This window comes from Coregonus lavaretus, assembly GCF_964263955.1.
Source record: "Coregonus lavaretus genome assembly, chromosome: 9".
Taxonomy (NCBI): domain Eukaryota; kingdom Metazoa; phylum Chordata; class Actinopteri; order Salmoniformes; family Salmonidae; genus Coregonus; species Coregonus lavaretus.
Window position 1 is genome coordinate 11,953,739 of NC_139996.1, and position 27,999 is coordinate 11,981,737.

Sequence of the window (27,999 nt, forward strand, 5' to 3'; positions counted from 1 at the left end):
GGAATTAATAGGGTTTTGGAATAAATGCAGAAAATAAGGTCTGAGGTTAACACTGGTTTAAGAAATCGTATACGTTTTGTTCTATTAGATAATAGCAGTCAGTTAACATGACCTTTATGAATTATGACCTTTATGTGGTTTGTGTTTTTTATTATTAAATACATTCTTCAAAATTCACTAAAAATGATGCTAGGTGATGAAGATTATAGAACAAAACGTATAAGATCTCCTAAGCCTGTGTTTACCACATACATTATTTTAGGCGTTTATCCAAAAACCTTACAACAGACTTTGTCCAACGAACCATGGCAGAGTTAATGCCTACAAAAAGACGCCATTACTATCAGGACGACTGACTGAACCGAATCTGTTCGTCTCTACTTGACTCTCGCTGCGCGACATACGTCATCAATTTGGGCACCAGTCGTGTCCGTATAGCCCGTCTTATTCCACAGCCTCTCACACTGAATTGTCCTTTCATCATCTACGCACGGAAGCAGCGTTTTAACAGGGCCATAATAAATTCAACCACAACCATGGGGCTATCAAGTGATCCACATTTCCAGAAACTTGAACAATGGTACAAATCCAAAGCTGGGAACCTCAACATGAGGGATATGTTTGATGCTGACAAGGATAGATTCAGCAAATTTAGGTAAGTAAGCTTTCGATTGTTATTATGACCAATAGCCGCTACTATACCGAAATTTGGCACGGTATCTTGCATCTGTATAGGTCAAACAATTGAATAAGGAGCTAGCTAGCTAAATCAATAGAGCCAGTGAATGGGATGCGTTTTTGTTGTTGTTGCACATCTTGGTACCAATCAAATGTGATTCCATAACTATAGTATAAGCTTTATAGTATAAGTAGGGAAGCAAGAATGGTCATTTCCCTTTTAGCTATGTAGTTATCTGGCTAATAGAAAGCTCTTCATACTTGTATGAGTACACAGTACAAGGTCATCGTTTGTGATCGATTGCTTTTCCAGTCGTAAAACATAGCTTAGTATCTGATTTGTGAAATGTTCGACATGATCTCATGTTCCATTTCGAATTTGTCAGATGCTATTCATTATTCTTTCGCTCTACACCCAGTTACATTGTAACTAGCTATGTTGTCATCGAGCTGTCAAATATATTCGTTTTAACTAGGGCCCCATTTAGCTGGGTTAGTATGCTAGCTAATGCTGTATGTTCGCTTCCTTTCATTAAGCAGCTGGCGTTGGCTATCTACGTGCAGTTTTGCACATACATAGCCTACCGGTAGGCGTTTGAAGTCTAGCTAACGTGGGACCTAAACCCAGCCTAGACCTCTTTTAGGTACCACTGACAAATTTACTGAAACAATATAACCATCAAGATGGCTGTCACGACGTTCTAACGGAGTGGTCTGCAGTCACACGCACGCCCGCCGTTAAGCAACAAGGCTAGCTTGCTACGCCCCTACAATAAAACCTGCACCATCTTCCGTAATAGAAACCCTGATAATAAAATTGTGTACCTTCTCTCACCAAGCCACATTAACACTGCAACACATACACAGTCAGTAACACATAATCTTGTTACAATTCAGAATAAATTATGTAATTGGCACAGTAAGATAAATTCCAACGATCTACTTTATCACTGTACATAGAAATTATAAGGAATTAGTTAGAAACCCTATTTGATCGTTCTAGATTTTTTACATTTGTTTTCTATGTTATCTCTTTCCTTGGTAGCACAACCCTTGAGACAGATGATGGAGACATCCTGCTTGATTACTCCAAGAATCTTGTCAATGAGGAAGTCATGAGGATGCTGCTGGCCATGGTAAAACACATCAATGTTATGTATTCTCATAACTATAGCAGTTGTGAGAAGATACTACCATAACAGTAGATGTTTGCTCTCAGTTTTGACCCAATGGGAATGACCGACCTCAAGAACCTATACACAGTTCACCATCCAACAGATGGCTCCAACAACTAGCGTGACATAGGCTATTAACCAAAATTGACAAACATGTTGACCAAATTAAATACCAATGTAGCCAAGATATACAAGCGATAGCCTTCGATGGCAGCATATTTCAAATCATCTGACAAAATGACACACTGCTCAGCTCAGCCATAGACCGATGTAGCGTCTATAGTTTGAACTGATAGGTGACACTAAAATACCAATATATGGACAACTTTCCTTTGGATAATTTGCAATGTAAACTCCATAGTATTTCACAATGGATTTACAATTCTTCCAATGCGCTGCATGTGCAAACCCACAAATAATATTATGTGAAATATTTTTATTTATTTTAATTAAGGTTCTAACTAAATTTCCATATCAACAATCGAAATTACTGAAAAAGTTAAAACATTAGTGTCTCATTAAAACAAAATGCTAGCGTGATAAATCAAATGCATTCAAAGTTATGTCTATTCTCATTATTCAAGATTAGCCTAACCCGCAAATTGCTAAGTAAAATGCATTTAGGCTTACCTTTACTTGTAAATTAGTCTGGTGAACCTCCGTGACAGCGTTGTAGAAGTCACAGCAGAGCCCCATGTCCATTATTTTATTCTGCATGGGTCATTCCATATAATTTCAGCAAGCCATGACATCCACCATCTCAGATTGTTCTGAAATCGTTTCTGTTGTTAGAAACATAAGATTAGCATTCCTGAAACATTATTTTGTTGAAATATAATTTGATCTCTGAGAAATGAAGCTAATTGATTGCATCCAAATGGGCCATTTTAATTTATAGAATTCATATAATTGTCAATAAATATAGTACCTGACATTCGATTTGGACCATAATTATTCCTAACAATGAGTAAGGCATGAGGAATCTAATAAACGGACCCCCGACACCCCATGCCAATCGCACCCCAACAACCAGTATACAGTATCAGTTCTCTATGTTTGACAAGTAGTATAAAGATGTGGTTTGGATTATTGCTTCTTCATCCTTTGTAATGTATTCCCTGTGAATCTGGTGATGGTTTCCCCCCCCCTGTTTAGAGAAATTAGCCATTGAAGTCGCTTGCATTATTTACCCTAAATTAGTGTGAAAGTACCATGTTTTGCCCACTAGATGCTCCTGTTCCTGCTACTACCACCACACCCTTTTATCCATTTTGTCTCTTGTGTTTATTAAATGGTTCTCAACATTTTCTTTGCCACTTTGGGTAGAAAACCAATAGCTTTTGTTGCCTGGCTACCCAAACTCCTCGCTCCGGCCAAACGCTACTCCACGCCCACGGACGTTAGCTTCTTCTCCACATGGAGTCTGGATCTGAGTACCTCCCTGACGATTTCTAGAACCAAACACGTTCCAACCGTTCTGATTGATCCCAGAAACCGATGGGTTGGTCCAGAGCCAGAACACACACGGGTAAAGCGGCGTTTTGAAAATGTGTCATTGGCTTTGATACTCTGATTGGTGATGACTTTATTTTGTACAACACCCCTCATTTTGATGTCACCGCAAATTACTTCAACGATGGTAGTCTCAGACTGAAGTATGTAGTGAACATAGAGCAGCGGAATAATTCAGTTTGAGTTGTCAGGCAATAGCTTTTTCTAATGATGAAAATAAATTGTGTGGTCAAGCCAGTCCTCCATGAAAGCAATTCTGTTTATCCTGTTCTTAGCAACCTAATGCTTATCCTTGAATAGTCCAACAAATGGCAGCTCTCTGAGAGGGCTATCCGTATGGTGCAATTCTCTATAATTTTTGTATACATTTGTATTTTTTTACAATACAAACTACATCACACCTGCCCAGACCCACATGCTCACACCCCCATCTCCAGCGCTCGCATCACTCTCCGCCACATGGCTTCAAACTGCACCATTTGGTTTCTTGCCGTCGCCCACGCACTTAAAAAATTTGATAATAAAGCATTTGACCTTTCCATTGTGTTAAGGACAGAGGACTGGTTGATTTCCAGTTTTTAAGTATAACTTTTTTTTTAAAGATGATTGATGAGAAAAGTATCGTCCAACCCTTCGGGTATCAAACTGCACCCTCATATGCCATGTCTTGAACTATGCAATTCTCATATGAAGACTTTTCCTGAAAGCCCAAAACTTTGGAGAAATGGGCTAGTGACTAAAATGTTGTGACAACCTTAATATAATGATTCAATTATAAACCATTGCATGGCAGTCGTATGTTTTTCACAAAAAATATTAGAAAACATCTTTTATATGTAGTGTGATTAGTGACATTTACCATTTAACCCAACCCAATACCATAACAAAACACCATACAGTGTGTTTGGGACTTTACCGTTGAACACCATTAGAGACCATAACAAACTATTATAACGGCTGTTTATTGGTTTGCTTGTTCACCAGGAATGGTCTAAATAATCCAGATCTTTAAGAGGGGCGGTTTCCTGGACACAAATAAAGCCTAAGAGAAGGACAAACTGAATTGCTTTCATGGAAGACTCATCTCTTCTGTTTAGAGCAAGCGTTGGGGCTCTAAATAAAACTCCCCCGGTCAGAAGATACTATCGTCAATAGGCGCTAAAGCGGTTAGCATCTATGAACGGGGTAGCAGTGAGGGAGATGGTGGTTGCCTGTCATGTCACGTCTTGTGTGTAGAGCTCCTGTATGCTGCCTCTGTCTGGTCTTAACTTTCATTATAGTTGGAAGTTCCTCTTCGAACCGTCCAAACGGCACGTTACATTATTCCAACTTGGAAAATTGTTTGAGGTGCAATAGTGTCCATTTGTCAGGTTGTTTTTGCTAGCTAGCTAGCTTTGTTCAATTCAAGGGATGCGAGCACCAAATAATGTGCACAGCTTACCCCAGGCAATACCCACACCACATGTTTAGGCAATACGCATGCGCAAAATATGAAATTGTCTCAATGCGACGAATGAAGGCTAGGCAAAGCAGCAAGGCCTATGCTGACCCTGTCCATTAACAGTGACCGGAGTCAGAAAAGGCCGGGGCGCCCTCAACGATTTGAATGGCTGGGAAGGAATGAATACCCTGGCGCCTTTCCTGAGGTTTTGATGCAGTTTTAGCAAATTTGAGATTTTGAGCATAAAAACCACCAGAATCATTTAGAAAAAAAACTTTGATAACACTAAATAACATTTTTTTAAATATAATTTTATTTGACTTTTCATAACAGCTTTTTTTTATTAGATTATCACAGGGTAAGCACTGCCTACCCTGACTGCACGTCTGTGTGTATGTATGAACGTATTATACATATACACAGCCGGCATGACTTACAGCCGGCTGTCAACCCTCATCAACCTTAAGCCTCTTCTCTCCTAGTGAAAGTCTATTTAAAGTCCTACCACTGCATGTCAACTTATTGTTGTGCTAGCTACCAGATGGCTGTGAGAAACGTTGATAATGCAATGCATTTAATACTTAAAATTGTCTCTTCATATTTTACAATCACATCAGCAATTCCAGTCCATTCCCCAACAATAGAACCCTTGAGAGTATACCGTTGACAACACATTTGACAGAAATTGAAAATGTCCTTGTAATTGAAATGTGGCCAGATCACCCACTTCTATTCATTCATCCATCCATAGTAGCATGCTAGACTAGTACCCAGGGAATGTGGTAAAACTGACATTAAAGTTAGACCAACACTTCCTTCTTAAGATTAAGGAAGATGGATTGCTTAAAATCAAGACATTTCTAGTCCTACTGGTATGTGCTGTCGCAAATGCTACTTATGTTGTAATAACCTGTTTGTGGGCATTGAATGATTGCAGATGGTAGCAACAATGTTGCTATTCAATGATTGCGTATGATGGCAACAATTAATTGAAAACTTAATGTATCTATCTTGTGCAGGCCAAGTCCAGGGGAGTGGAGGAAGCCAGAGACAAGATGTTCTCTGGAGAGAAGATCAACTTCACTGAGGTACCAGGACTACCTGAGTTCTTGCTCTCTCTATTGTGTTTGAACATTTTAATGTTTTAACACTGGCAGATGTAGAAAATTAAGTGAAGAGGAAAATGCTGATTATACTGTAATAACCATAGAAATATAATCATTCTATTTCTATTGTAATAATGCTATGCTACCACCGAGATGAGAGGAGGCTACTCTCAAATTTGACAAAGTAGTACACTCTCACATTAACTCTTCTCTAAAGAGTGGGCAGTTGTTGCACACTTTGTGGTCACTATTGCAAAGTCATTCAGGGAAATCGTGGTTCTCCACCCCCTCTCCAAACACCATTCATGACGCAATGACAACATTGTGCAACCACTTCCTCAATGAGACTGCACGTTATATACACATAGGTATTATTCGATATGTTTACACATGCAAAGAAAGGTATTCAGATTTTGATATCACTATTTGTATGGTATTGAGATTATTATATTATATATTTCTTAGAGGCATGGGCAAAAAGTTAGCACTATCCCTTTAAGTAATAAACATCTTAGTCATGATTAATAAGTATATTATAATGTTAAAGTTTCTACCCCTAACTGTGTGTGTGTTTTTACGTGTCTTCGCGCGTGTGTAGGGCCGTGCCGTCCTCCACATTGCCCTGCGTAACCGCTCCAACACTCCCATCAACGTAGATGGCCAGGACGTCATGCCCGAGGTCAACAGGGTCCTGGACAAGATGAAGGCCTTCTGTCATGTGAGTGGAGACCAGTTTCAACTGTAACCCCAGCATCTGTGCAAGGGCATCTTTACATGGAGATAAAGCAATTTGTTCCATCTCTATGCATCTATGGGGGCGTTTCCCAGACAATTGTGTCCGGGAAATTGCCCGTATATTATTTTTAATGGATGGTCTTAAACTAAATCTGAATGGATTAAAACACAACACAGTCACTACACAAACATGTAAGATTTGTGAGTAAATTAATTAATATAGTTAATAAACTGTGTTGTAGTTGATGGCGTCAGGTAATGGGGGGGAGATCGGAATAAAGAGTATTTGAAAAGGTGCTAGATTAATTCTCATTATGTTAAAATTTAGATGTACGCACACAGCTGACATGTGCCTCCCCAAAAATTGTTTGTGTTGCAGAAAGTGCGTAGTGGCGAGTGGAAGGGCTTCAGTGGAAAGGCCATCACTGATGTTGTAAACATTGGGATCGGTGGGTCTGACCTGGTGAGTGTGTGACTGACTGGCCAAACAACTATTTTCTTCTTTTCAATCAAATGTATTTTCTAAAGCCCTTTTTACATCAGCAGTTGTCACAAAGTGCTATACAGATACTCAGCCTAAAACCCAAAAGAGCAAGCAATGCAGATGTAGAAGCACGGTGGCTAGGAAAAACTCCCTAGAAAGGCAGGAACCTAGGAAGAAACCTAGAGAGGAACCAGGCTCTGAGGGGTGGCCAGTCCTCTTCTGGCTGTGCCATGTGGAGATTATAAGAGTACATGGCCATTTAGACCAGATTGTTCTTCAAGTGTTCATAGATGACCAGCAGGGTCAACAGTTCAACACCTTAGGAGTAAATGTGCCCTAGGGACGGCATGGGAGAGAGTGAGCAAGCCAGTGATTCAGCCCCCGCAATAGGGTCTGAGGCAGAGAATCCCAGTGACGAGTGGGGAGCCGGCCAGGCAGAGACAGCAAGGGTGGTTTGTTACTCCAGTGTCTTGCCATTAACCTTCATAGGACCTACTGAAGAGATTAGTCTTCTTCAGTAAGGACTTAATTTTTGTTTTGTTTTTAATGTTTAGTCATTTAGCAGACACTCTTATTCAGAGCGACTTAGAGGAGCAATTCGGGTTAAGTGCCTTGCTCAAGGGAAAACGGCAGATGTTCTTTCCACCTAGTCGGCTCAGGGATTTGAACCTGCGACCGAGACTTTGTATTTAAATAAATAAATAAAAAATACGAGGTAGCCATGTCCTATTGTATTAGTGTGAGCTGTATTGGATACTTGACTGAGTCATGCTCAGAAAAAAAAATGTCATGCTGAGTATTATAAACTGTAATGGTTCATTATGTGACTCAGATATTTGCTGTTGTATTCCTCTGAGCTATTCAATAGTCTCACAGAGCCATACAGTGGGGAGAACAAGTATTTGATACACTGCCGATTTTGCAGGTTTTCCTACTTACAAAGCATGTAGAGGTCTGTAATTTTTATCATAGGTACAATTCAACTGTGAGAGACGGAATCTAAAACAAAAATCCAGAAAATCACATTGTATGATTTTTAAGTAATTAATTTGCATTTTATTGCATGACATAAGTATTTGATACATCAGAAAAGCAGAACATAATATTTGGTACAGAAACCTTTGTTTGCAATTACAGAGATCATACGTTTCCTGTAGGTCTTGACCAGGTTTGCACACACTGCAGCAGGGATTTTGGCCCACTCCTCCATACAGACCTTCTCCAGATCCTTCAGGTTTCGGGGCTGTCGCTGGGCAATACGGACTTTCAGCTCCCTCCAAAGATGTTCTATTGGGTTCAGGTCTGGAGACTGGCTAGGCCACTCCAGGACCTTGAGATGCTTCTTACAGAGCCACTCCTTAGTTGCCCTGGCTGTGTGTTTCGGGTCGTTGTCATGCTGGAAGACCCAGTCACGACCCATCTTCAATGCTCTTACTGAGGGAAGGAGGTTGTTGGCCAAGATCTCGCGATACATGGCCCCATCCATCCTCCCCTCAATACGGTGCAGTCGTCCTGTCCCCTTTGCAGAAAAGCATCCCCAAAGAATTATATTTCCACCTCCATTCTTCAGAGTTGGGATGGTGTTCTTGGGGTTGTACTCATCCTTCTTCTTCCTCCAAACACTGCGAGTGGAGTTTAGACCAAAAAGCTCTATTTTTGTCTCATCAGACCACATGACCATCTCCCATTCCTCCTCTGGATCATCCAGATGGTCATTGGCAAACTTCAGACGGGCCTGGACATGCGCTGGCTTGAGCAGGGGGACCTTGCGTGCGCTGCAGGATTTTAATCCATGATGACGTAGTGTGTTACTAATGGTTTTCTTTGAGACTGTGGTCCCAGCTCTCTTCAGGTCATTGACCAGGTCCTGCCGTGTAGTTCTGGGCTGATCCCTCACCTTCCTCATGATCATTGATGCCCCACAAGGTGAGATCTTGCATGGAGCCCCAGACTGAGGGTGATTGACCGTCATCTTGAACTTCTTCCATTTTCTAATAATTGCGCCAACAGTTGTTGCCTTCTCACCAAGCTGCTTGCCTATTGTCCTGTAGCCCATCCCAGCCTTGTGCAGGTCTACAATTTTATCCCTGATGTCCTTACACAGCTCTCTGGTCTTGGCCATTGTGGAGAGGTTGGAGTCTGTTTGAGTGTGTGGACAGGTGTCTTTTATACAGGTAACGAGTTCAAACAGGTGCAGTTAATACAGGTAATGAGTGGAGAACAGGAGGGCTTCTTATAGAAAAACTAACAGGTCTGTGAGAGCCGGAATTCTTACTGGTTGGTAGGTGATCAAATACTTATGTCATGCAATAAAATGCAAATTAATTACTTAAAAATCATACAATGTGATTTTCTGGATTTTTGTTTTAGATTCCGTCTCTCACAGTTGAAGTGTACCTATGATAAAAATGACAGACCTCTACATGCTTTGTAAGTAGGAAAACCTGCAAAATCGGCAGTGTATCAAATACTTGTTCTCCCCACTGTATATGGCTTTGGTACAGACCTGGGTTATAACTATAGTTTGAACTATGCTTTGTGGAAACAAACTATTTTTTGGAGGGAACAAATAGTTACTTTGGAGGCGACTACAACTATTTGAATACAGATTTTTTTGTTAATTACTATTTGAACACAGATCTGAGAAAGCAACTACTTTTAAAAATATACATATTTGAATACAGGTCATAGGAAGTGACTACTTTTCTGAAACTGTTGGATTGGCTGCCTTCAACTAATGGCAGGGCTATATCTGGAACTGCATGTTGAAGATATACTGTAAATAGAATGAATAGAGCACACACATTATCCTATACTATTCCAATATGATATAAATGTATTGTGTAGATCCAATATGACTATCTGAACATTTTGTGATGTCCATTCTCCTGAATATCCATTGCCCCAGGGGTACAGTGCCTTGCAAAAGTATTCATCCCCCTTGGCGTTTTTCCTATTTTGTTGCATTACAACCTGTAATTTAAATGGATTTTTATTTGGATTTCATGTAATGGACATACACAAAATAGTCCAAATTGGTGAAATGAAATGAAAAGAATAACCACTTTTCCATTATTTCTTTCTAAAAAATAAATAACGCAAAAGTGGTGCGTGCATATGTATTCAACCCCTTTGCTATGAAGCCCCTAAATAAGATCTGGTGCAACCATTTACCTTCAGAAGTCACATAATTAGTTAAATAAAGTCCACCTGTGTGCAATCTAAGTGTCACATGATCTGTCACATGATCTCAGTATATATGCACCTGTTCTGAAAGGCCCCAGAGTCTGCAACACCACTAAGCAAGGGGCACCCCCAAGCAAGCGGCACCATGAAGACCAAGGAGCTCTCCAAACAGGTCAGGGACAAAGTTGTGGAGAAGTACAGATCAGGGTTGGGTTCAAAAAAATATCAGACACTTTTAACATCCCACGGAGCACCATTAAATCCATTATTAAAAAATTGAAAGAATATGGCACCACAACAAACCTGCCAAGAGAGGGCCGCCCACCAAAACTCATGGACCAGGCAAGGAGGGCATTAATCAGAGAGGCAACAAAGAGACCAAAGATAGCCCTGAAGGAGCTGCAAAGCTCCACAGCGGAGATTTGAGAATCTGTCCATAGGACCACTTTAAGCCGTACACTCCACAGAGCTGGGCTTTACGGAAGAGTGTCCAGAAAAAAGCCATTGCTTAAAGAAAAAAATAATAAGCAAACACGTTTGGTGTTCGCCAAAAGGCATGTGGGAGACTCCCCAAACATATGGAAGAAGGTACTCTGGTCAGATGACTAAAATTGAGCTTTTTGGCCATCAAGGAAAACGCTATGTCTGGCACAAACCCAACACCTCTCATCACCCCGAGAACACCATGTTTTTCATCGGCAGGGACTGGGAAACTGGTCAGAATTGAAGGAATGATGGATGCCGCTAAATACAGGGAAATTCTTGAGGGAAACCTGTTTCAGTATTCCAGAGATTTGAGACTGGGATGGAGGTTCACCTTCCAGCAGGACAATGACCCTAAGCATACTGCTAAAGCAACACTCAAGTGGTTTAAGGGGAAACATTTAAATGTCTTGGAATGGCCTAGTCAAAGCCCAGACCTCAATCCAATTGAGAATCTGTGGTACGACTTAAAGATTGCTGTACACCAGCGGAACCCATCCAACTTGAAGGAGCTGGAGCAGTTTTGCCTTGAAGAATGGGCAAAAATCCCAGTGGCTAGATGTGCCAAGCTTATAGAGACACACCCCAAGAGACTTGCAGCTGTAACTGCTGCAAAAGGTGGCTGTACAAAGCATTGACTTTCGGGGGGGTGAATAGTTATGCACGCTCAAGTTTTCAGTTTTTTTGTCTTATTTCTTGTTTGTTTCACAAGAAAATATATTTTGCATCTTCAAAGTGGTAGGCATGTTGTGTAAATCAAATGACACAAACCCCGACAAATCAATTTTTAATTCCAGGTTGTAAGGCAACAAAATAGGAAAAATGCCAAGGGGGGTGAATACTTTCGCAAGCCACTGTACATAATCAAGTCTAACCAATTAATCAATGATATTATGTACAGATATAGAGCCTATAGACAGCCTACACACACTTTTTTCACATTTTGTTGCTTTACAAAGTGGCATTGAAATGGATTTAATTTTAATTTCTTGTCATTGATCTACACAAAATACTCCGTAATGTCATATTTGTTACTAGTAATTTTTTTAAAGTATAGTTGTTGCATAAGTATTCATCTCCCTTTGTTTAGGCAAGCCTAAATGAGTTCAGAAGTAAAATCTGGCTTAACAAATCACAAGTTATATGGACTCACTCTGTGTGAAATAATAGGGGTTGACATGATTTTTTTTATGACTTCCTCTGTCTCCCATACATACAACGTCTGTAAGGTCCCTCAGTCAAATATTGAATTTCAAGCACAGATTCAGCTACAAAGACCAGGGAGCATTTTGAAATCCTCATAAAGAAGGGCAGTGATTTGTAGATGGGTAACAATAACAAATCAGACATTGAATATATATTTAACCATGGTCAAGTTAATAATTATGCTGTGGATGATGTACTAAACCGCACAGATTCTTTCTCACCCATCTACACACAATACCCCATAATGACAAAGTGAAAACCTGTTTTTAGAAATGTTTTCAAGTTTATTCACACCCCTGAGTCAATACAAGTTAGAAACACCTTTTGGCAGCGATTACAGCTGTGTGTCTTTCTGGGTAAGTCTCTAGGAGCTTTGCACACCTGGATTGTACTTGGAAATCTATGGCAAGCCTTGAAAATGGCAGTCTAGCAATGATCAACAACCAACTTGACAGAGCATGAAGAATAAAAAAATAAATAATGGGAAAATATTGCACAAAACAGGTGTGCAAACAGACATACCCAAAAAGACTCACAGCTGTAATCACTGCCAAAGGTGTTCCTAACATGTATTGACTAAGGGGGGTGAATACTTATCTAATCAAAGTATATTAGTGTTTTATTTTTCATTAATCTAAAAATAATGTTATAATTGTTCTTCCACTTTGACATTAGAGTTTTGTGTAGATCGTTGACAAAAAATGACAAATCAATTTTAATCCCACTTTGTAACACAATAAAATGTGAAGAAGGGGGGGGTGTGGACTTTCTATAGGCACTGTAAGTATTAATAAGTTGTGTGACGCTCAACTACTGTATGACTCTTTAAACATGCCACTGAAAAGGTTGAAAGCCACAATTTAATTGTATGATTCCTGAAAATACTGCAGAGTAATTCAAAGTTGGATGCTTAGCAAAAACAAATTTGAACCTCTTTGTCCATCTGAGGGTAAGTGTTCTTGTTTCAAACACACACTATACCATATTTCAAGGGATAGTTTACCCCAGAATATAAACTAGCATGATTTTCCACCTACCTTGGCTGTAGTTGATACAACAAGGCTGTTTTGGGATATTTTGTTTCCTTTTGACACTTAATAGCCATATTTGGTTACTGTTAGCGTTCTCAGTAACACTTAACATTAAACTGTTCTTGTGCCTCTGTAATAAAGCTGTAATGACTTTTGGAGCAACATTCCTTCTATCCCCTTTCAATGCTTTTTATATATTTTTTGCATATTTTATTTTTTTACTGGTAACTGCTGTTGTATTTAGTAGATGCATAATACTTTGGTAATTGCATAGCAATTAGCTGAGTTGGTGACTTCCTTATTCCATTCGTAATAATTCCATTATTATGCAATTATAAAGCAATTTCCAAAGTCCTATAACAACAATGTTGCTATTGTAATACTCAGAGTTACTACACATGTATAAGAACTTGATGTCAAGTGTTACTGTATTACCTTATGTCTCACTCATTATTAACATATATTTGTTAGTCATATTGAAGATGCAAAAGTGGTCTACTCTAATGTTGAGGTGATTCCATGTCCCTCATGTATTTAATTCTAGGCTATATTAAGATTAACATCTACGAGCCCTCCAAACCATGTGCTTATCATATATTTAGACTAATTCAAGTAACTGTTATAGTTTTTGGTACTTCATCAAATATTTGGCAGACATCAAAATAGCTGGCATATATTAAAATACCTTCAAATATGATTTGGTTTTCTGAGACCTATATTTGAAAATCAAAGAAAATAGTTGCCTTTTAACTCTATATAAACTATATTCGACTACCTTGAGTATTTGAAAAGTTGGTATTTTCAAATAAACTACAAAGTACAGCTATTTTCTGCCCAGGTTTGCTTTGGTATTACAGTAGTGAGCTATAAATGTGTTATTACTGTGGCGCTAAGCTGTGGTATAAGCAGAGAATACACTGCTGGGGTGTTGATACAAAGCTATGCTGTAGGCGGCACAGTAGGCAACAGAACAAAGAGTATGCTTGAGCTGTTGCCTTGGTACTCACAGATAGTGAACTGTGCTATTCTTATCCAGGAGTTCAGAACTTGGTAGAGTCTGGAGTTACTGTGATTTGATTCAAAGTATTTTGTCATGCTGTTATGTCTCATAATATTGTGTATCCTCTCTTAAGAGCTCTCAAGTTGACAGGCTCTGAAGTCCTAATGGATACAGAAAACACCAATAAGTGCACATAGGATAGAGGGAAGTTGAAATGGTAACACCGTAATGTTGTGCATCCTCCTCAGGGTCCTCTCATGGTGACTGAGGCCCTGAAGCCCTACTCTAAGGGAGGCCCCAACGTGTGGTTCGTGTCCAACATTGACGGCACACACATGACCAAGACCCTGGCCCAGCTCAACGCTGAGACCACCCTCTTCATCATCGCTTCCAAGGTGACAGACTGACTCTACACACACACCTCCTCCTGTTGCCATGGTTACACCCATCCCAAAGCCATATGGATCTAGATGCTTAAATAATTCAATGCTATGAATCAATGTCTCATTCAGTGCTATGGTGGTTAATAATCTGTGTATACATGGTTGTGTTCTGGTAAAGTGTGATAATGTTTGAATCATCATTTATGGTTTGAAGCTGGAAAAGATGGCAGGCTAATGTTGCTCCTTCAATGTCACACACTGTGAAAGCTGTGTACTACTTCCTCTGGGACTCATGTCACACTGTTGTCCTTTTCAGACATTCACCACCCAGGAGACCATTACCAACGCTGAGTCTGCCAGGGACTGGTTCCTCCAGACAGCCAATGACGTGAGTAGACTCCTGACACCTTTGTCTGTCTGTAACCAATGGCGTTATATGTTCAGCCTACATTCAGCCAATAATTTTAGTAGTTTCTCTGCAGACAATACATCATTTTAGCCACACAGGTCAGTCAGTGTTGCCAAATTATCGACTTTGTCGCTGTATTTAGCGAGTATTCAGACCCCTCTAGCGACATATTTTCAAAAAAGCGACTAGCGACAAATCTAGCAACTTTTTGTGGTGTTATTGGGCCCATCCTCTGTCCCAAAGCACTCACAGGCGGCCCAGTCCTCGCACAGCAGTCCCTCATATTTAGGGTATTCCTCTCTCCTACAGCGTCCATCACAATTACATGCACATGGCCAATTATGCAAATGTGGCGACTTCTAGCGACTTTTAGGACAGCCAATAGCTACTTTCCTTACTGAGGAGTTGGCAACACTGAGGTCAGTTTAGGACAGTCCAAAGCACAGCTGGAGTGTCATATCACATTTGGATCGACTAACTCTATTGTCTTCTTCACAGCAATCTGCTGTTGCCAAGCACTTTGTGGCGCTGTCCACCAATGCAGTAAGTTACCATTTTGAATGACACTTTCCATCTTACATTGTTACCTGCCTGCTGAACGGTATATTGCACAAGTAACTTTGACTGTTACTCTTTTTGGCGTCTCCCTTCTCTTCCAGCCCAAAGTGCAGGCGTTTGGTATTGACACAAACAACATGTTTGAATTCTGGGATGTAAGTATACACTTCTATTCACACTGAGTTAGCCTATGGACCCCTATGAAATAATTGAATGAATCTGAACTAAAGTGAGGCTTTATTTTGCCACTTGTAATTGACAAGTGTTTGTATAAAAAGCATTTCTGCATTTATTTATTTTTTGCTGGGAGATATTTTGACCGCATTCTAGGTGTGGTATTTATTTCTAAAGAATTTGGAATGCAACTGTTAAGCGTATGAATTTGTGGATATTGTATCGACACGCTTTATTCTAAACCATAGATGCATGCGGTAAAGAGGACATTTGAACTAGATCAGATTTGTTGAATGTGCGCCAATCCGGCGTTCTTCTATCCCCAACGGTCTTCCATTTACCTCTTTACCACGTCTATTGGAAATGAGCGATGTTGAAGAATTAAAGTGTGTTTTTAAATAAATGGTGGATCGATTCTGTGTATAATTGCAGTATAGTTTGACTAGTACACTGTCGAGGTGATGGCCATTGTCTGTTTTTGTATAACTTTTCAAGGTTTTGAGAGAGACAAAGAAACCTTGCCACTCTGTAGTGGTTGATTTTGTGACTGTGATGTCATTTTGGCTTTCTCTCAGTGGGTTGGAGGGCGTTACTCCCTTTGGTCGGCTATTGGGCTGTCCATTGCGCTGCACATAGGTATGTCTGTCTGTTTGTCTACATTAGAGCTCTACGGATGTAGTGTATACAGAAGGAGCATATCGTCTGTATATTGCAGATTTGCGCTTTTTGTCAAATGCTAAAAGTTGGTTTGTGAATTCAAATGGAAAGCAGCGTAACTACTACTAGTAATTCGAGGTTAAGGGTTGATCCTCCTAACACCTTTTTTCTACATATCCTGTCACCATGCAGGGTTTGAGAACTTTGAGCAGCTTCTGGCCGGTGCTCACTGGATGGTAGGCACATTTCTCCTTCATTTAGTGTCAATTCAACACAACTGAAAATAATCCCAAACTAGATCAATATAGAATTGAAAAAAACAAACATGTATGCACTCACTAACTGTAAAGTCGCTCTGGATAAGAGCGTCTGCTAAATGACTAAAATGTAATGTAATATGTTGTTTTAAAATGACTGGGTTGTCTTTCCCAGGACAACCATTTCAACAGCACCCCCCTGGAGCAGAATGTCCCCGTTCTGCTTGCCGTGCTGGGTGTCTGGTACATCAACTTCTTCCAGGCCGAGACCCACGCCATGCTGCCCTACGACCAATACATGCACCGCTTCGCTGCATACTTCCAGCAGGTCAGTCAGGCAGGCGGCCATACATGGGTTCAAATACTATTTTAAATCTTTAAAATATTTTGAGCGTTTGCTTTAGCATGCTTGGAGTGCCACGTGGGTGGGGTTTGCACTTTGGGAATTTTCTATTGGTTCCATTCAACAGGCAAGCCCGAACAACCACAGCTGAAGTATTTGAAAATATTTAAAATAGTATTTGAACCTAGTTCTGAGTAATACAGGCAGGCAGGAGCCAGGAATGACCATATGCTAGGACTGTAGGGACTGGGACAGGGCATCTGTTTGGGCTAGACAAAGAGAAACCAGGGACAGGATCATGTTGCGTAGACGATAGTAGGTGATAGTAATATGGTGGAAATTTGCTGAAGCTTTTGCTTACACCTATCCAGTCTGTCAGATCTACAAAGGGAAGGAAAATACATGATTTCTAATAAGGGTGACGTGCAGGTGCGCTAGAATATAAGAAGTGATTCAAAATCATAGATTACCTTACAACACTTCCTTTCAATGTTTCACCTTTTTTATTTATGAAGCAAACATTTCAGTCTAACCAACATAACTGTAACTGTCTTTCATCCACAGGGCGACATGGAGTCCAACGGGAAGTACATCACTAAAGATGGCGCTCGTGTCAACTACCACACCGGACCCATCGTCTGGGGCGAGCCCGGAACCAACGGACAGCACGCCTTCTACCAGCTCATCCACCAAGGTAACTACCACACACCTGTCCTGTCCTCCAGACCCTTGTTCACAATATGGACTGTTACAGTATATGAACCAATTACTATTATATCATTCTCTAATACCTGCTGAAATAAGATTGAAATAAAACGTGACCTCTCCAACCTTCTGTGTTTTGACCCTTCCAGGCACACGTATGATTCCTGCTGACTTCCTCATTCCTGCCCAGACACAGCACCCCATCAGGGACAGCCTCCACCACAAGGTAGTGCACCATCATGGCTCTCTAAATGTATTAGTACCCTAATGGCTAATCCAACATCCTCTACGCTTACACGATCACTCTGCCACATAACCTATTCTATCGTTCAACCATTGAAACTGTCGACTCGACTTAATTTATTCAGACTTTAATTAATTTCATTTTTTCGAACTAGTATTCTTTCTCAGTCAAACCCAGAATTATGCCAAATGTACATACAGAGTTTGATTAAAACAGTTTATTAATATTTATGTATTTGACTATACCTCTGGATCTCCATAGATCCTGATGGCCAACTTCCTGGCCCAGACAGAGGCCCTGATGAAGGGGAAGACTTCAGACGAGGCCAGGAAGGAGCTGGAGGCCACTGGCCTGGGAGGAGCAGAGCTGGAGCAACTGCTGCCACACAAAGTGAGTGGATTTACTCATCAGACTACAGATGCACTACTTTTGACCAGGCCACACTATTCCCTTTATAGTGCACTACTTTTGACCAGAGCCCTATGGGCCATGAGGCTCTTATCAAAAGTAGTGCACTATAAAGGGAATAGGGTGCCATTTGAGACGCAGAAACTGCCACACTTATCAGACAGACACTGGGCCAGTCTAATCTATTGATGAAAATATATGCATCATTGATTGTCAGTGTTGTTTCTGGATGATGCTTTGATGTACAGTATGTTTGGTCAGTTATTGTTAAACGCTGTATTTTTCCCTCAATGAAAGGTCTTCCAGGGGAATAAGCCCAGCAACTCCATTGTTTTCAAGAAGCTGTCACCCTTCATGCTGGGAGCACTGGTTGGTAAGTACTGTAGTAGCTATTGCCATGTCAACAGTCAATCCCTACCCAGAATAAAACCGTAGTATTTTATAATATTGATTTATAGTATCGTTAAGGAAGAGGAGCATGAGCGTACCGATAGGACACATGGAGAGTGAGTAGCTCCATTTTGTACTGCCAAAACTGTGGTTATATGTAGAAGCCAGACAACAGTTTTTAAATGAAGTCTCTAAAATCGATAGATCAACATATCCCCAAGCAACTAGGACAGAGTGAACGAACAGTCAGTTATGTACAACAGCGAACAAATCAGTTGGTAAAGCGACTTGGCAACACAAATCAAACAAGCCATGGCTTCCCTCAGAGGAAAATACAAGGAACAACTTGGATATGCAAACGAGAGTAATGAACAGCTAAAGGATATCCAGGAAAACATAGCTAAAATACTCTCAATGCTCACCAAAACAAACAAACGGTTACAATTAGTTGTTAAGAAAAGTAGATTTGCTCGAAAAGAAAGTTGATTCTATCGTGTTAGACATGCACATACAAGGTGTGCGCATGAACGAAAAAGACAACAAAATTAGCCTTCTGGAAACAAGGTTGCAAACAGCAAGAAAACAGAATGAGACGAAACAACATGAGAATATTGTCCTTACTGGAAGACGAGGAACAAGGAGACCTTTCCAGCTATGTAGTCAAACCGATATCAGAGGAGCTTGATGTGGATATATCACAGGAGGATCTGTCTCGGTGTGAAACAGAAGAACGCTAAATACCCATGCATGGTAGTCTTCAAGCTGTAGAACTAGCAGACCAAAGTCAAAATTCTGAAGGCACGGGGGGAAAAAGATTAGAATCCATGGCCAGTCCAGTCGATTCGTCCAGGACCTGTCTGCTAAGCTGAGAAAAAACGCAAGCAATACATTCCGATCAGACAGTCAGTGGAGGAAAAAGGAATCAAGTCTCAACTCTGCAGGGCTTCCCGAGTGGCGCAGCGGTCTAAGGCACTGCATCGCAGTGCTTGAGGCGTCACTACAGACCCGGGTTCAATCCCAGGCTGTGTCACAACCGGCCGTGACCGGGAGTCCCATAGGGTGGCGCACAATTGGCCCAGTGTCGTGAGGGTTTGGCCGGTGGGGCATTACTTGGCTCATCGCGCTCTATCGGCTCCTTGTGGCGGGCCGGGCGCCTGCAGGCTGACTTCGGTCGACAGTTGACCGGTGTTTCCTCTGACACATTGGTGCGGCTGGCTTCCGGGTTAAGCGGGTGGGTGTTAAGAAGCGCGTTTTGGAGGGTCATGTTTCGGAGGACGCATGACTCGACCTTCGCCTCTCCCGAGCCCATTGGGGAGTTGCAGCGATGAGACAAGATCGTAATTGGATTGCTTCCCGGCAGTGCTGTGGGTATGGAAAGGAACACAAAAGATGGAATTCACAAGTGCCGATGTAAATTCCATCTTAACAGGCTGCAAGAAACCTTTCCAGTTGAAAGAGAGCCCAATGCCCTGAGGAGAGGACGAAGCTGGAAAAAGTGATAAGTACACTAGGCTTCATACAGTGATGCCCAAGACCAGTTTATCGTAACTTGGATTTCTTCAAATGTTATTGTGTTACAAAGTGGGATTAAAATTGATTTGTCATTTTTTGTCAACGATCTACACAAAACTCTAATGTCAAAGTGGAAGAACAATTCTAACATTGATTAGTTAAGTATTCACCCCCCTGAGTTAGAAACACCTTTGGCAGTGATTACAGCTGTGAGTCTTTTTGGGTAAGTCTCATAAGAGCTTTGCACACCTGTTTTGTGCAATTATTCTTTTTTAAAGTCTTCAAGCTCTGTCAAGTTGGTTGTTGATCATTGCTAGACTGCCATTTTCAAGTCTTGCCATAGATTTTCAAGTACAATCCAGGTGTGCAAGCAGAGGTGTAGGCATCCTGATAAATAAGAATATGGACCAAGAATGCTGCTTTCTAATGTTGAATTGTGCCTTACATGATGAAAAATACACATTGATTTCATTGTATATCCCACCAGGGGCAAATATTTTATATACAGTGAGGGGGAAAAGTATTTGATCCCCTGCTGATTTTGTACGTTTGCCCACTGACAAAGAAATGATCAGTCTATAATTTTAATGGTAGGTTTATTTGAACAGTGAGAGACAGAATAACAACAAAAAAATCCAGAAAGACGCATGTCAAAAATGTTATAAATTGATTTGCATTTTAATGAGGGAAATAAGTATTTGACCCACTCTCAATCAGAAATATTTCTGGCTCCCAGGTGTCTTGTATACAGGTAACGAGCTGAGATTAGGAGCACACTCTTAAAGGGAGTGCTCCTAATCTCAGTTTGTTACCTGTATAAAAGACACCTGTCCACAGAAGCAATCAATCAATCAGATTCCAAACTCTCCACCATGGCCAAGACCAAAGAGCTCTCCAAGGATGTCAGGGACAAGATTGTAGACCTACACAAGGCTGGAATGGGCTACAAGACCATCGCCAAGCAGCTTGGTGAGAAGGTGACAACAGTTGGTGCGATTATTCGCAAATGGAAGAAACACAAAATAACTGTCAATCTCCCTCGGCCTGGGGCTCCATGCAAGATTTCACCTCGTGGAGTTGCAATGATCATGAGAATGGTGAGGAATCGTCCCAGAACTACACGGGAGGTTCTCGTCAATGATCTCAAGGCAGCTGGGACCATAGTCAGCAAGAAAACAATTGGTAACACACTACGCCGTGAAGGACTGAAATCCTGCAGCGCCCGCAAGGTCCCCCTGCTCAAGAAACCACATATACAGGCCTGCCAATTAACATCTGAATGATTCAGAGGAGAACTGGGTGAAAGTGTTGTGGTCAGATGAGACCAAAATCGAGCTCTTTGGCATCAACTCAACTCGCCGTGTTTGGAGGAGGAGGAATGCTGCCTATGACCCCAAGAACACCATCCCCACCGTCAAACATGGAGGTGGAAACATTATGCTTTGGGGGTGTTTTTCTGCTAAGGGGACAGGACAACTTCACCGCATCAAAGGGACGATGGACGGGGCCATGTACCGTCAACTCTTGGGTGAGAACCTCCTTCCCTAAGCCAGGGCATTGAAAATGGGTCGTGGATGGGTATTCCAGCATGACAATGACCCAAAACACACGGCCAAGGCAACAAAGGAGTGGCTCAAGAAGAAGCACATTAAGGTCCTGGAGTGGCCTAGCCAGTCTCCAGACCTTAATCCCATAGAACATCTGTGGAGGGAGCTGAAGGTTCGAGTTGCCAAACGTCAGGCTCGAAACCTTAATGACTTGGAGAAGATCTGCAAAGAGGAGTGGGACAAAATCCCTCCTGAGATGTGTGCAAACCTGGTGGCCAACTACAAGAAACGTCTGACCTCTGTGATTGCCAACAAGGGTTTTGCCACCAAGTACTAAGTCATGTTTTGCAGAGGGGTCAAATACTTACTTCCCTCATTAAAATGCAAATCAATTTATAACATTTTTGACATGCGTTTTTCTGGATTTTGTTGTTATTCTGTCTCTCACTGTTCAAATAAACCTACCATTAAAATTATAGACTGATCATGTCTTTGTCAGTGGGCAAACGTACAAAATCAGCAGGGGATCAAATAGTTTTTTCCCTCACTGTATGTATGAATGCATATGCATATATATATATATATATATATATATATATATATATATATATATATATATATATATATATATATATATGCTATATTAGATCAAATCTGGACAATAACTATTAATTTTGCAGGCAACCTAAATCATACATTCGATAAGATTGACAGACGTCATAAAGGCAAATTCAAGGAGCCTCCAGAGGCTGAACATTTTCATCTCTACAAATAATCTACAGGACACATGGAGACTACTATTTTTTTTTTCTTTCAAAGTAAGAAAAGCTACTCAAGAAGTGACTTTTTTTTTTCTTCAGAAATGCACTCAACAATCCATTACATACTGATATCGGATCCTTCTTCGGTGTCATGCATATTTACACCAATAGAAAATACACAAAGCGACAGAATATGAGGAATGAACAGTGCGCATCTTCAAGACCTGAAATGTATTAAATATGTAAATGTTTTTAAAAAATACATTACAAATGTTGACATAGAGGATAGAGAAAAGCCGACCCCCGATTATAATTTTGGATGCGTTTAAGGCATACATTAGGGGAATGATCATCTCATACTCTGCAAAAGTTTAATCTGAGTTAGTGATCTATTTTAATTTAATTAAAATTCATCAAAATAACATTTCTAAACTTAAGCAGGAATATGATCTTTTACTTTCGAAGATAGCCAACAACTACAGGTTAAACTCAAAGCATACTACTTAATGGCAAATAAACCTGGTAAACATCTCGCAGCCCTCACAAAACAAATACACACCAAACCAGTTATAATCTTAAAAGATAGATACAGAAGCGTTAATTAGAAACAACGCAATTAATGACTATTTTTAAAGCTTATTTGAAAAACTATACAATGCATTCGGAAAGTATTCAGACCCCTTGACTTTTTCCACATTTTGTTACGTTACAGCCTTATTCTAAAATTGATTAAATAAAAATGAATCCTCATCAATATACACACTACCCCATAATGACAAAGCAAAAACAGTTATGACATTTTTGCAAATTTATTAAAAGTAAAAAAAACATACCTTATTTACATATGTATTCAGATCCTTTGCTATGAGACTCGAAATTGAGCTCAGTTGCATCCTGTTTCCATTGATCATCCTTGAGATGTTTCTACAACTTGATTGGAGTCCACCTGTGGTAAATTAAATTGATTGGACATGATTTGGAAAGGCACACACCTGTCTATATAAGGACCCACAGTTGACAGTGCATGTCAGAGCAAAAACCAAGCCATGATTGTCCGTAGAGCTCCGAGACAGGATTGTGTCGAGGCAGAGATCTGGGAAAGGGTACCAAAACATTTCTGCAGCATTGAAGGTCCCCAAGAACACAGTGGCCTCCATCATTCTGAAATTGAAGAAGTTTGGAACCACCAAGACTCTTCCTAGAGCTGGCCGCCCAGCCAAACTGCGCAATCGGGGGAGAAGGGCCTTGGTCAGGGAGGTGACCAAGAACCCGATGGTCCCTCTGACAGAGCTCCAGAGTTCCTCTGTGGAGATGGGAGAACCTTCCAGAAGGACAACCATCTCTGCAGCACTCCACCTATCAGGCCTTTATGGTAGAGTGGCCAGACGGAAACCACTCCTCAGTAAAAGGCAAATGACAGCCTGCTTGGAGTTTGCCAAAAGGTACCTAAAGACTCTCAGACCATGAGAAACAAGATTCTCTGGTCTGATGAAACCAAGATATAACTCTTTGGCCTGAATGCCAAGCGTCACATCTGTAGGAAACCTGGCACCATCCCTACGGTGACGCATGGTGGTGTTAGCATCATGCTGTGGGGATATTTTTCAGCGGCAGGGACTGGGAGACTAGTCAGGATCAAGGGAAAGATGAACAACACAAAGTACATAGACATCCTTGATGAAAACCTGCTCCAGAGCGCTCAGGACCTCAGACTGGGGCGAAGGTTCACCTTCCAACAGGACAACGACCATAAGCACACAGCCAAGACATCGCGGGAGTGGCTTCAGGACAAGTCTCAATGTCCTTGAGTGGCCCAGCCAGAGCCCGGACTTGAACCCGATCGAACATCTCTGGAGAGACTTGAAAATAGCTGTGTAGCGACGCTCCCCATCCAACCTGACAGCACTTCAGATGATCTGCAGAGAAGAATGGGAGAAACTCCCCAAATACAGGTGTGCCAAGCTTGTAGCGTCCTACCCAAGAAGACTCGAGGCTGTAATCGCTGCCATAGGTGCTTCAACAAAGTACTGAGTAAAGGGTCTGAATACTTATGTAAATGTGATATCAGTTTTTTTATTTTTAATACATTTGTTAAAAGATTGAGGGGGAAAAAACAATTGAATCCATTTTACAATAAGGCTGTAACATAACAAAATGTGGAAAAAGTCAAGCGATCTGAATACTTTCCGAATGCACTGTATACACTGAACAAAAATGTAAACGCAACACAAAGTGTTGGTCCCATATTTCATGAGCTGAAATGAAATAACCCAGACATTTTCCATATGCACAAAAATATTATTTAGCTCAAATTGTGCACAAATGTGTTTACATCCCTGTTAGTGAGCATTTCTCCTTTGCCAAGATAATCCATCTACCTGACCGTTGTGGAATATCAAGAAGCTGATTAACCAGCATGATCATTACACTGGTGCACCTTGTGCTGGGGACAATAAAAAGCCACACTAAAATGTGCAATTTTGTTACACAACACAATGCCACAGGGAGCGAGCAATTGGCATGCTGATTGCAGGAATGTCCACCAGAGCTGTAGCCAGAGAATTTAATGTTCATTTCTCTACCATAAGCCATAATGTCGTTTTAGAGAATTTGGCAGTATGTCCAACTGGCCTCACATCCGCAGACCAGGTGTAACCACGCCAGCCCAGGACCTCCACATCCGGCTTCTTCACCTGCAGGATCGTCTGAGATCAGCCACCTGGACAGCTGATGAAACTGAGGAGTATTTCTGGCTGTTATAAAGCCCTTTTTTGGGGACAAACTCATTCTGGGTGGCTGGGCCTGGCTCCCCAATGGGTGGGCCTATGCCCTCCCAGGCCCAGCCATGGCTGAGCCCCTGCTCATAGATTAGGGCCTAATTTATTTATTTCAATTGACTGATTTCCTTCTATGAACTGTAACTCAGTAAAATCTTTGAAATTGTTGCATTTTGCATTTTATATTTTTGATCAGTTACATTTAACTGGTTAAGTCAACTGTAACTAGGCCGCTCAGGAACATTCAATGTCTCCTTGGTAAGCAACTCCAGTGTATATTTGGCCTTGTGTTTTAGGTTATTGGCCATCTGAAAGGTGAATTTGTCTCCCAGTGTCTGTTGGAAAGAAGACTGAACCAGGTTTTCCTCTAGGATTTTGCCTGTTCTTAGCTCTATTCCGTTTATTTTTATCCCCAAGAAAACTCCCTAGTTCTTGCCGATGACAAGAATACCCATAACATGATGCAGCCACCACCATGCTTGAAAATATGAAGTGGTACTCGATGTTGTGTTGGATTTTCCCAAACATAACGCTTTGTATTCAGGACATAAAGTTCATTTATTTGGCTTTTTTTTTTGCAGTTTTACTTTAGTGCCTTATTCCAAACTGGATGCATGTTTTGGATATTTTTTATTCTGTACAGGCTTCAATCTTTTCACTGTCATTTAGGTTAGTATTGTGGAGTAACTGCAATGTTGTTGATCCTTCCCCAGTTTTCTCCTATCACAGCCATTACACTAACTGTTTTAAAGTCACCATCTTTGTAGTGACTGGGTGTATTGATGCACCATCCAAAGTGTAATGAATAACTTCACCATACTCAAAGGGATATTCAATGTCATCTTTTTTTTGTTTCTACCCATCTACGAATAGGTGCCCTTCTTTGCGAGGCATTGGCAAACCTCCCTGGTCTTTGTGGTTGAATCTGTGTTTTGAAATTCACTGCTCGACTGAGGGACCGTACAGATAATTGTAATTTGTAAAAAAAAATCTAAAAACATAATTACACTTTGACATTATGGGATATTGTGTGTAGACCAGTGACACAATCTCAATTTAATCCATTTCAAATTCAGGCTATAACAACAACATTTGGAAAAAGTCAATGGGTGTGAATACTTTCTGAAGGCACTGTAATTAACGAAATTACAGTTAGCGAAAATGTACGCTTAATCCAGTATAAACTAATGTATAGAATTTATTATACAAGAGACAAAATGCACAAATTCTACAGCACAACGGCAGAGTCATGTCTTAAGTGTAAAACTAGCAATGACTGCTATAAAGTCCAAAGGTTATGGGCGGAGTTAGAAAGTTGGCTGACAAAAGTATTACAATGTAAATGTACTTTTAATCTGTCTGTCTGTCTGCATATTTCAAGACATGGCATATGAAGCTGTAGTGAGATACCCAATGGGTTGGACAATACTTTTCTCGTCAATCATCTTGAAAAAGCGTATACTTAACTGGAAATCAACCAGTCCTCTGTCAACATAATGGAAAGGTCAAATGCTTTATTATCTAAATGTTGAAAGTGTGGAGAGAAACAAAATGGTGCCGTTTGAGGCCACGTGGCAGAGAGTGATGCGGGCGCTGGAGATGCGGGTGTGAGCATGTGGGTCTGGGCAGGTGTGATTTAGTTGTTGTTTTGTATGTGTATGTTTATTGTAAAAAAATATATATTAAAAAATTAAAAATTGTTACGTTTTCTATTTACATTTACCAGTACTAAGTTTTCTCCTCTGTTTTCCAGCCATGTACGAGCACAAGATCTTTGTGCAGGGAGTTATGTGGAACATCAACAGCTACGACCAGTGGGGGTAGGCGTCAGTGAGAATATATATGGAATATTAAATATAAATGTTTTCCTATATTTTAATGTATATTTCCCCCTATATTTTTATGTATGTATTTAATCTATCATATTCTCCTTCCTACCCTCAGAGTTGAGCTGGGCAAACAGCTGGCCAAGGCGATTGAGCCGGAGCTGAGGGACAGTTCCGAGGTCCACACTCACGATTCCTCTACCAACGGGCTCATCAACTTCCTCAAGAAGAACTCAGCCTAATTCCTTCTCTTCTTCAGGGCTGACCTTTAACCTTTGACCTTTACCCCCTGGCTGACCCCTATTGGAGCCATACTATTGGCTGAACTATTCCACATTGTAGTCCTGGCCCCAACTTATAGCCCCTTGACCCGCATAAAAGAGCACTTTACAATTGTGATCACCAGTCTGTTTATTTGAGTGTTTCAGTAAATTGTAAGTCTTGACTGTATAATCTAAATGTGTTTAACAGCTCACCTAATAAGGGAATCAATCACTTTTGGGAGGGAAAACTCTCTTAATATTAGAATGTGCAGATATTACTGTAGGTGACAAGGCCCCCTCACTCTTACCTAGTCAACACTGACTTACCAAATAAATGTAATTTGTCACTACACGATTGTTGTTCATTTTGAGTAATTATAAGGTTTTATATGTTACACTCATGAGAGAACGATTTTCTGAAGCAACGTCCTATCTGTTTAAAAGTAAGGCCTACATAATTTAACGGCAAACCAACAACATATGAAATATGTTAGTTATTTCAGTAGATATTTAAAATATATAGGTTTAATTAGTTTTTGACAAGATGTTTTGAGCAAGAAATATACATGAATTTAGGGAGGGTAGTTTTTTTCAATGTCATTTTTTATACTTGAAACAGATTGCAGCCCCGACCCAGCAATAGTAACAGCTCCGTCAGATCCATTTAGAAAGAAATAACAAACCATTTTACGTTTTGTATAGACCCTCAGGTGAGTATAAATAACTCCATTATCAGTGATTAGTGAAC

General features: G+C 40.6%; 1 protein-coding gene across 1 annotated transcript; it reads left to right on the plus strand.

The window, feature by feature from the left end:
- Positions 1 to 336: 336 nt before the first annotated feature.
- Positions 337 to 27,603, plus strand: gpia (glucose-6-phosphate isomerase a). Its single transcript, XM_084168371.1, has 18 exons — positions 337 to 655; positions 1,724 to 1,814; positions 5,826 to 5,894; positions 6,511 to 6,630; positions 7,027 to 7,110; positions 14,286 to 14,432; positions 14,737 to 14,808; positions 15,328 to 15,372; positions 15,489 to 15,542; positions 16,137 to 16,197; positions 16,411 to 16,454; positions 16,651 to 16,803; positions 17,383 to 17,512; positions 17,673 to 17,749; positions 18,029 to 18,157; positions 18,473 to 18,548; positions 26,916 to 26,982; positions 27,107 to 27,603. Exons 1-18 carry the CDS (start codon positions 537 to 539, stop codon positions 27,228 to 27,230), a joined length of 1,662 nt encoding a protein of 553 aa, XP_084024497.1. The 5' UTR covers positions 337 to 536; the 3' UTR covers positions 27,231 to 27,603.
- The last annotated feature ends 396 nt before the right edge of the window (positions 27,604 to 27,999 follow it).